The sequence below is a fragment of the Solanum tuberosum genome, unplaced genomic scaffold (genome assembly GCF_000226075.1).
Source record: "Solanum tuberosum cultivar DM 1-3 516 R44 unplaced genomic scaffold, SolTub_3.0 scf00008, whole genome shotgun sequence".
In the NCBI taxonomy this organism is placed as follows: Eukaryota; Viridiplantae; Streptophyta; class Magnoliopsida; order Solanales; family Solanaceae; genus Solanum; species Solanum tuberosum.
Genome location: NW_006238934.1, coordinates 3210363 through 3220899, shown reverse-complemented (window position 1 = coordinate 3220899; position 10537 = coordinate 3210363). Strand labels below are relative to the sequence as shown.

The 10537-nt window shown below is 36.1% G+C and overlaps 2 protein-coding genes across 2 annotated transcripts; both read right to left on the bottom strand.

Moving 5' to 3' along the window:
- Positions 1–669: 669 nt before the first annotated feature.
- On the bottom strand, positions 670–5936 carry LOC102589594 (calcium-dependent protein kinase 26-like). Its single transcript, XM_006339117.2, has 7 exons — positions 4871–5936; positions 4043–4186; positions 3787–3939; positions 3178–3293; positions 2811–2978; positions 1469–1693; positions 670–1055 (listed from the first exon to the last, which is right to left on the bottom strand). The coding sequence occupies exons 1-7, from the start codon at positions 5763–5765 to the stop codon at positions 933–935; spliced, it is 1824 nt and encodes a 607-aa protein (XP_006339179.2). The 5' UTR covers positions 5766–5936; the 3' UTR covers positions 670–932.
- A 1398-nt stretch (positions 5937–7334) lies between these two features.
- On the bottom strand, positions 7335–10289 carry LOC102589267 (uncharacterized). Its single transcript, XM_006339116.2, has 2 exons — positions 9934–10289; positions 7335–7895 (listed from the first exon to the last, which is right to left on the bottom strand). The coding sequence occupies exons 1-2, from the start codon at positions 10164–10166 to the stop codon at positions 7547–7549; spliced, it is 582 nt and encodes a 193-aa protein (XP_006339178.1). The 5' UTR covers positions 10167–10289; the 3' UTR covers positions 7335–7546.
- Positions 10290–10537: the final 248 nt, after the last annotated feature.

Here is a 10537-nt window from a genome sequence, read left to right as displayed (position 1 = left end):
GTGGTAGAGGACCTCCACAATTATCGAATGAGTTTGAGATTCGAATCAACATTGAGGATAGGTGAGAGTACTATTAGTCTTCCTTAGTAGGGATGAGAGAAAAAGATCGAGAAAATACTAGAAACTAAGATTCATTCTATCACTATCAACCTCGTAAGTAAGTAAAAAAATTAAACAATGTCAAGGATAAATGAGAATATTGTTGATCTTCTCAATAAAGTTGGGAGAAAAAATCGAGAAAACACTAGAGACTATGATTCGTACTAGTGGTAGAAGACCTCCACTATCAAAAGTAAATCGGAGATCCAAACTAGTATCGAGAATAAGTGAGAATACTGTTGATTTTGGGGAAAAAGATTGTGAACACACTATATGCTTAATAGAGAAACAAACAAATAAACCCCATCTTTTGATGGAATTTAAACCTCAAAATCACCATCAAACAGTAAGTTATTATAATAATCTGTGCTTCATAATGTGTTGCATGCACTATGTTTTTCTAGATATTTGTAACTCACTTTGGTACAATGAACAAAGTTTATGGCAATAATTAATTTCCTAGTAAAACACACTTCATAATACACACACAAAACAAACCTACAATGTGTGAAAAGTTAATCTGTGCTCATATAATTACTAAGAAAGAGCAAAAGGAGAAATGTGAACAAGCATTACCTTATTTTTCTTGAAATATTTTACAAAGAGTGCATCCTATTTTCTAGAATATATATTAAACTGATAAGCTAATTATACAACTTGGGAGTTTAAAATTAATAAGAGCTGGCATTTTCTCTGTGTTTTGACCCTACTATACACTTCTGTACATTTCAAAAATCATGGTGTGACAGCAAAAAATCATGGGAGGTTGATGAAGGAGAGAAACTAAAAACAGAAAATAGGAATAAGCAAGAAGGTACAAATATCTTTCTATGTCAGCAAACCTTTGTTGCATCTCGAAATCCGATGCTGAAATTATTGGGCAAGCGTCTGTTACCGAAATTTGCATTTCCTTTTTGCATCATCGCCACAAACTCGCTATAATCTATCCGTCCATCCTGAGGATATATGAACAGATACTTGAACAAGATGCAGTGATTAAGAAAGAATGAAAAACAAATGTTCTAAAAGAAACGGACCATTGCAAAAGATTCTAATTGTTTTTGTTCTATACGATACAACAACAATAACATATCCAGTGGAGTCTGGGGAGAGTAAAGTGTACGCAGACCTTAACCCTACCTTACGAAGGTAGAGAGGCTATATCCGAAAGACCACCAACTCAGGTAACGCATACATGTTTGACTATTATATTCATTATATGACCACAGAATATGTTTCCTCAATATCTGTCTCATGTGGTTGTGTCGGACACTAAAGTCGTGTTGATATCAATGTTATCTGGTCTACCTTTATGTTCATGCATTAGTAAGTGTATTTGGGAAAAAGAAATGCCAGTAGAAATACATACGTTGTCTTGATCAACTTCTTGAATGATTTCTTCCAAGCGGACATCCTTCATGCCAAAGTCCTCACAAGCCTTTTGAAGTTCATCTGCAGTAATATACCCGCTCCCATCTTTGTCAAAATATGAAAAAGCAGCAGAGAGATAATCTTCCTTCTCAGCTTTGTTGACGTGAAGCATTGCAGCTATGAATTCCCCATAGTCAATGGTACCACTGTTGTCAACGTCAGCCTGCAAATTTTTTGGGAGAAAATTTGAAGTTAGACAAAAAGAAAGAAGAGTAAAATTATCTAAAGAAGAAAGTCTTCACACAAACACACATAGCGCTTGCTTAGAAACGATACTTAGACAGAGCATAGCTTAGCTGCTCATAACGAGAGCATAATTTCTAAAGGACAAACAGGTCCAAAGATTTATGCTTCGATCTCAAAGCATCAAGGCTTTCTTTTTAGGTGACAATCAAAAAGTGATGCTAATAAGGAGTACTATGTACTCAATAGCACAACGGAATAACCAAATGCTGTAACCGTAACCTTTTCAAGCTGTGAGTTAGATTTCTTCGGTGCTCCAAACAAGCAAATGGGAACAGAAAATTGACTGCACGGGGGCACTTGGTGTACTTTGATGTAACTAACAAGCAATAGCAATTTCATGGAGAGGTACACTTAATAGTTGATATAAAAATCAACAATTATGGTTACACAAGAATAACCTGTTACAAAACTGCGAGATACTAAAGAACTTCGCTATGGATATATTTCGTTGAAATAAAATTTGGAAAGGAGTTGGAAAAGAAGGTGAATGGCACAACACTTCTCTCTTGGTTGGTGATCTAAAGCTTGTCTGATGGCACCTTCTGCACTTAGTTTATTAGGACAACATTTTCCACTACAAGTAAAATGAAATGCCCATTTTTCCTATAAAGGCCTTCTTTGTACCATAGCTAGACAAAAATGCCTTTATAGAGAGGCAAACATCACACTTTTTCCAAACTTGACCTCATTTAACAGTATCGAATCATGAGAGACAGATACATACAGTTGTTAAAAGGGTATTCTACAGACATAAAGAGAAAGTTCAGAAGTTATTAGAACGAATATACAAGAAAAAGGATAAAGAATTTAAACAATGCACAGTGAGTACTCAAAGACATTTCTGATTCCCATCTTTACGATCCTCACATACATAGAAAAGAAAGCAGACAGAGAACGGATGTATTTCAGCCTAAATTGATGATCTTCATGGTTATATGGAAACCTTGTCATTGAGTAGAGTTACTAATATCTTTGATCGGAAACATGACATTTAATACAGAATAGTTATGGAAGACTACAAGTCTAAAACTTACCGCTTTCATCAAGTCTCGTATCTCTGTCTCACTAAGATCAGCCCCAAATTGCTTAAGTCCAACCTTCAGTTCATCTAAAGTAATATGTCCACTGTCATCTGTGTCAATCATTTTGAACATCTCTTTCAAGCCTGCAATTTCCTCTTCAGAAAGACTCTCTGCAATAACCTGTAAGAAATAAATAATATATGATTAGAAGAAACAAGAAACCTGTTGAATCTTCAACTAAATTAACTTTTCATGCAGGTGTGGGGAGCTATAGAATTTAACTGCAACTTTAAGTTTCAAAAATGGCTTTGAGTGTGTGTGGACAAACACCTTTAGCGGTAAATCTCATTGAGACTATATTAGTTTACAAGTATCTTACCATGAGAGCCATTTTCTTAAGCTTGTTCATGGCAGAAAACTGAGTTAAGCGACTCAACACTGCAGAATCAAGAGGCTTATCCGGAGCCACACCATCAATCTTCACCCAAGGATGGCCTGCATAAGGGAAAATAAGAATGATAAGCGGAATTTAGAAAGTTCAATGACAACATGTTATGGAACTAAAAATGCAAATGTGGACAAATATAGACAATCTAATTTGAGAAGACGTAGAACCAAAACCATCTACACAGACAGACGGCCTTTTCTCTGAATTGATTTAAAAAGAGTATTGTTTCCCTTCACCTGCTTTCAAGACATACTTGCAGAAGATGAACAGCTAGCATAACTATAGTTTCTGATTCCACACCACACACATATACATTGCTCTGATTTTGTTATTCTTTTAGACAAATATGTTTGAAATTCTAGTTGAACTAAACTGACATTATATCTGAGGACTTAAATCGGCCAAAGAAATTCTAAAATGACATTAAGCGTTCACTATGTTCTCTCTGCTGCTAGGCAAAATGGTGCTCACAGCATCTCTGAGAATAATATATGATAAGCTGGATTTTAAATACAAACTTGAAATTCAATGGCTACTCACATAGAACTTCATGTGCAGTAAGTCGTTGCCTCGGGTCCCTAACAAGCATTCTCTTCACCAGATCTTTTGCATCTCCAGAGATGTTAGGCCAAGGATCTGATGTGAAGTCAATATCGGCACGTAAAACCTCGTCAAATATTTCCTGCTCACTTTCTATCCAAAAAATGGATGAAGAAAACATGAGAAGCTGTTTTTGGTACTTCACATAACCAGGAAACCATGGTAAAACTACAATAACTTGAAAAGATCAACTTACCACCCCAAAATGGAGGTACACCAGTGAGAAGAATGTAAATTATTACACCTGCACTCCAGATATCAGCTTCTTGACCATAACGCTTTTGTAGAACTTCTGGAGCAACATAATAAGGACTTCCAACAATATCAGAGAATATTTGCCCTGTGGTTAGGAACGTAACCCATTCAGCTAGGCAATTTTTAAAACCAAAAGTACATCAACAAAGAAGACTGATGCATGCTTTTAAGCATATCTTATCAAGAGAGTTAGAATTTTACACAGAACAACTTATGTTAAGATATTTACCATATATGATGGTGAACAACAAATCAATAACAATAATAACCCTTCTACTTGATAGAACTTTTATGAAATTGGAAGCAGCATCCACTGCCGACCTAAGAGTAATGAACAGGAACGAGTTCTCAATATAAACTAGCAGATACTGATATGCAATGCTATAGACTTCGCAAATCAGAAAGTTTGGAGCTTTCAAGGCTTTGGACATGGACTTTGGTCTATCCATATCAACTGGACTGCTTCTACTTCTTTTGAAAAAGTAAATAAAAATGTAAATGTCTAAATGTTTGGACCAACAAATTAAACATAGGAACTGGTTTCATGAATTCCTGATGAGTGGGATTCCCGGTACAAAGGCAACTGCAGCAGAAGAGAAACTCTAAAACGAATTCCTTGTAGGTGAAGCTGTTTTAAAACAACTGTCAGAAAATGATTTTTTTCTTATGCATTAAAACACTAAAACTAATGCAAAGAAATAGGGAAACATGAGAAACCGAAAATATCTAGTAAGTAAATGGAGAATTTCGAAGAAAATGGGAAAAATACCTGGCTTGAAAAACATTGATAGCCCGAAATCTATAATCTTTAGAGGTGAATCCTCTTTCTCGTTGACAAAGAGAAAATTCTCAGGCTTAAGGTCCAAGTGCAACACTCCTAGAGCATGGCAGGCTTCTACTACACCAACTATTGTCCTTGCAAGCTCAGCCGCTTGTCTCTCCGTGTAATGTCCCTGCTTAACAATCCTATCAAAGAGCTCGCCTCCTGAACATAGTTCCATCACAACATGAACCGCAACACCATCCTCGTACGCCGCTTTTATTGAAATGACATTAGGATTTCCAGATAAGTGATGCATTATCTGGATTTCTCTCCTTACATCTTCCACATCTTCAGGTGTCAATAATTTCCTTTTTGCTATCGACTTACATGCATACTTTTCCCCTGTTGCTTTTTCAACGCAAAGAAATGTTGTCCCAAATTGGCCATGTCCAAGTTTATCTCCCAAATCATAATGCTCCTTCAGAAGACCAGTTTTTGTTTTCAACACAGACTCAACCTGGAGTCCTGCACTAAGCATTCTCTTGACATGTGGCTTCTTCGGTTTTGCAGACTCTTTTGGTTTCGCCTTTTGATGGATTGTATTGTCAGACTTTTCAGGTTGTATTGCTTCATTCGGTTTCAAATCAACTGATATCTTCTCCTGTTTAACTACCTGAGTGTCTTTCTTGTGTTCCTGATCGGGCTTTTCCCTGTCTATCATCACCATTTCTGGGGGTTTATTCTGAATGGAGTTCTCACGTTCAGGTTGTTTGTCTGTAGAATGTTCTATACCCTTTGGTTTTTTCTTATTAGTAATCATATCCGGTGATCGAGATCGCCAAAAGAATAAGTTGAAGAACCCACCCTTTGTAAACTTAGAATGAACACAATTATTTCCCATTTATTACTACGCTCCTCTCCACCAATATCTGTTACTACTATACACATTTGTACTCAAATATCAAACCCAATTTAACCCCTCAAACTGGGTTGAAAATTCGAAACATCTGAAGTAGTAAATGTAAACCATTCCGCTCCAGATAACAGCTGTAATTCCAAAACCAGCTGCAGATAACACCTGTAATTAAAAATCAGCATTCTTCTAAATAATGTAGAGACAAAAACTTTGACCTAGTAAATTTCCAAGTCATAACAACAACGACAACAACAACATATACGGTATAGTCCCACAAAGACCTCTAGTCCCACAAAGTGAGGCCTGTGGAAGGTAGAGTGTACGCAGACCTTACCCCTACCTCGTGGTCATGGAGGTAGAGAGGTTGTTTCCACAGACCCTCTGCTCAAGTGCAACAAATTTCCAACTCATACAAGTAATACCTCTAAAAAGTTTCTAATCAGCTAGAAAAACTTACTCTTTACACAATCAAAAATCAACATAAGCAAAAATCATCCAACAACAACTACGCCTAAATCCCAAACTAGCTCATACAGGCTAATTAAACAAAAACCCATGATTAAAAATCTGTAATTTAATTAAAAAACTTACAAGGACAAAATTCACCTCAACTTCAGAAGGGTTTCCAGGTAAAATTAAGAATAACCAATATGTGAAAGTGAATATATTTTGGAATATAATATGAAATTCTCATACCCAAATGAGAATTAACGGAGAAAAAAAATATTCCTGAAGGAACGAAATGAGAAAAGGGCCAACGAAGAATGTTAATTAATAATAATTGTATGTGAAAACAGAAGAGATTATTGGCTAATTTTGTGGTTAAATTTCATTAATCTTTGTATAAATTCTTTGGAGATGAAGCTTTTTGGGATTAGGGTTTTTGGGGAATTGAAATTTTTCTTCAATTTTTTTAGGAGAGAAAGAAAGCGGAAGGCCAGGGACACAGGAAGGAACGGCGAAAAGTGACAGGTTTTTCAGTTACAATGTTTGGCGGAAAAAAAAATTAATAAGTAGTCAGGGGAACAATATTAATAAGGGAAAGTTATTCTTGTTACAATATTGCCCCTCAATTTCTTTATAATTACAAAACATTTCCAAAAAAAAATACTATTAACAATTCTGGACATAAATTCCACTAGTTTAAAGCTTAATTACGTGTCTTCTTTTTGATTTTGGAATTGCCTTTCATATCACATTTACCTCGACAATACATGTATATGATACACTCAGATACATGTGTATCTCATATATGTGCAGATCTAATAAGGTGTAATTTGTTCCAAATATAATGTATCCAAACATGATTCACATGTATTTGAGATACACTCTCTCCTCTCTCGCTTGTCTCTATCCCTATATATTTATATTTCAGAATGTCTCTAACTTGAACTAAGATGTATTTCAGAATGTGTCTGACTTGCAATCCGAAAGAGTGGTGTACCTGACTGAAAATCTAGTACGAAAATATTATATTGGTAATACTATTATAGGTAACTATTTCGAGCTATAGAGTAAATTAGTATTGATGATAGGATTATTTGTGTAATTAGATTAAAAAAAAAGATGCTAGTCTTTCAAACTAAGACAATGTGTATAAACATACAATATGCATAATTGTATGTTTTTTTTTTATGAACTAGTCTTATACAAGAGGTTCAGAACAGAAACAAAATCTATGGCGTGCGTAAACATAGCAGCAACATATTCACAACTCTATGGCAATAATGAGTGATATGCCTTAAGAGGATCTCTACTTGATTGCTTCAAACATCTTTATCCAGGCCGGAAAGATTGACCTCTCCATCGGTCTTGTTTGGTTTAGGAGGATGAGATTCGATGGGTATACCACGTCTCTCAGGTGAGGATGATCGGTCATCATCAAAGACGCGAGGAATGCTGAATGCACCAAAGAATCCATTCTTTATCTCCTCAGCTGCTTCAAAGAAACGATCAAGTTCACTGAAGAAGCTTCGCTCAATATTCTCAACATCACTACGCAGCCCAGGGAAGTCAAAAGGGACACTTGACTCTATAGAACGTGAATCACTTGTCATTTGGTCCGTGACATCTTCCTCCGAGTATTCTTTATTAGACTCCACTATCTCAGAAGGCCTGACGAAAAGCAAGAAGTTAGCAACAACTCGAACAATCACTACTAAATGCCCGCTAGTTTCATATTTAGCATCAAACCCCAACTTCCCCCACCCCAAAAAAATAAATCACCAAAGAAGAAATGACCTTACTAATGGCATCACAAGTTTGACTTTGATCGACATGAGACTATTCAGTGATGTGCATTCCAGTTACTAAAAGACTAACTAACAGCCTAGCATTTTTTTATAAACTAAACACAGTGTTCTTCAGATATCAGGTCAGAATTGCTTAACGCAACAAATACTCGTTTATATGTGCCTTCCATAGTAATTTATTGCGTCTGATTCTATGTGGCCTTTATATGTCTGAATAAACTAAGCGGTACCTGCTTCACAATAATGAACTATCCTATTCTCCCACACATAGTATCTTTCCCTCGCTAACTACAATTTGGAATTAAAGAAGGCCACAAATAACTTAATATATGCAGAACATGTCCTGACCAAACAGATAAGTCACTTCTTAAATCAACCAGCTGTTATAATTCAGCGAAACGTGAACAGAGGATCAACTAATTGTCTTCCCCCGTCAATTGAAGTTTCCCCTTAACTCATAAACTAGAATAGACCATTGACTTTGTTGGAAGGATCAAACCATTATATAAGTCATAGGTTAGGATTTCTAATGGTGGCTAGGGAAGCGATGAAATGCATCTAATGGATATTCACCTCAACAGAATCACATTCCAACTTCTTATCGTACCCCTTAACTGTGTGTTATGTAGCAGATGTACAACAACAACAACAACAACATACCCAGTGAAATCCCACTAGGTGGGGTCTGGGGAGGGTAGAGTGTACGCAGACCTTACCACTACCTCGTGGAGGTAGAGAGGCTGTTTCCGGGAGACCCTCAGCTCAAGAACATCAAATCTAAGTGACAGGAGAGCTATATATAAAACATAACAACCAATCCAAAAGATAGTGTATAATCAACAAAAGATACAGTAACATCAAGTAGAAATGTCTTATGTTTGAGAAAGCCTTTTCTAATCAGTCCAGGAATCCTCTATCCTATTTTTTGCTCACATAGGGATGGATTCTCCAGTCCAACAAAAGAATCAACAAAATAACACCTCATTCTCTGTGTGCTCTTTCGATTGGCTACATAGAGAGAGGTAAGAGGCCATGGAGGAAGACAACGTACTTATGGGTTCCCATGTACACCACATGACCACAAGACCTGGGTAATTATCCTGGATAAATATTTGTACTTCCAACGCAAATGCAAACTAGAAGGTACCACCAACTACCAACTCATAATGGTGCAAATAAAACAAGAAAGGACACATACTAAGTATTCCCTAATAACGTCCCAGAATAAAAATGCACAAGATTCTTTCAATGAAAACTGAATTCTAGTTCTCAGTTTATCTCAGATTCTGTCATACTTGCATTTTATAAAAGCTAACTGTTCCTTTGCAACCATGGATTTAGCCTCTTTAATTAGAGTGAAAAACCATTAGTTCAGCACAAATATGCTGCAATCTTTAGCCAATTTAAAAGGACATACAAAGCTGTAACCTTAAAATGCAAAATTCAATGAGCTTGTTCACATCTCCAAGTAGGGGCGGAGCCAGGTAGGGCCAAAGATGGACCGCTTTGTCGGAAATTACACTATTTATACAGTTAAAATTATATTTTTTATATATACCGTAGATGTTAATCCCCTTTGGCTTCATGAGTGTTTACTTATACATATTTCGAACCCCTTAGCAAAAATTTTGACTCCACCACTGTCTCCGAGCAAAGAATTATGTCTTTATGAAGCTAAATGACAATTGGCATACTATCTATTTGAATAAAATAGATTAATTGTTAAATTCCAGTCACTAAGTTTAATCCAAAATTCAAAAGAAAATAAATCAGCTTATATAAACTCAACTCAACAACAATATTAATTCAAATAATTAAAGTTAAATGCAAGACTAATCACGATTTTGAGCCTAATTTCCTCCTAAAATGAACTGGCAAAACACAATTAACAATTTTTTTACCTCCCAATGCAATCCTTGAAAGTTTGCTCAGTCTTTTCGCACTTTCGGATGAATTTTCCTGGCTCGGTCTCTTCGGTTCGGCATCGAGTGCTCACAACCTTCCTGGTAGCGCATCGTTCACCGCCGTCACCGTCGCTGCCGGAGGATGATCTAGGGTTTGCAAAATCCTTGACGGCGCTGAAATCATTGGCGCCGGAATGCTTAGGCTCGTCGTTGATCCACACCCAACCCATTGCTCTTCGATTTGCTTCAATTGCTTGGCCAACAATTCATGGATGTTTCTGGAAGAAGGTGAAGGAAAATGAAATGAGTTATTTGTATTCATTCCATGGGCTGCCTATTAGTGGGTCGGTCCGATTTTAAAGTTTGTTGGTTCGACTTATTGGCTACGGTAAACATGTTAAATATAATAGAATCATTACGATTATTGATAGTTATTGGAATTTGAATTTTTTTTAATTAAACTTTAATTAGAAATAAGATAATAAATCAAAAAAATCATGCACATAAATTAAAAGATTGTGTTCGGCTCAAAAGCAAGCACGAGAATCTTATAACATAACTCAGAGTATAAGAAATAATAAATAAAAGTATGAAACTAAAA

What these genes read in the sequence shown, in the direction of transcription:
- LOC102589594 (XM_006339117.2), bottom strand. Translation starts at nt 5,765, where the DNA reads ATGGGAAATAATTGTGTTCATTCTAAGTTTACAAAGGGTGGGTTCTTC. An exon ending in TACTGCACATGAAGTTCTAT is followed by an intron (nt 3,294 to 3,786) that starts GTGAGTAGCCAT and finishes TCCCTTATGCAG; the next exon opens with GCCATCCTTGGGTGAAGATT. An exon ending in TTAAGAAAATGGCTCTCATG is followed by an intron (nt 2,979 to 3,177) that starts GTAAGATACTTG and finishes TATTTCTTACAG; the next exon opens with GTTATTGCAGAGAGTCTTTC.
- LOC102589267 (XM_006339116.2), bottom strand. Translation starts at nt 10,166, where the DNA reads ATGGGTTGGGTGTGGATCAACGACGAGCCTAAGCATTCCGGCGCCAAT. An exon ending in TTCAAGGATTGCATTGGGAG is followed by an intron (nt 7,896 to 9,933) that starts GTAAAAAAATTG and finishes GCTTTTCGTCAG; the next exon opens with GCCTTCTGAGATAGTGGAGT.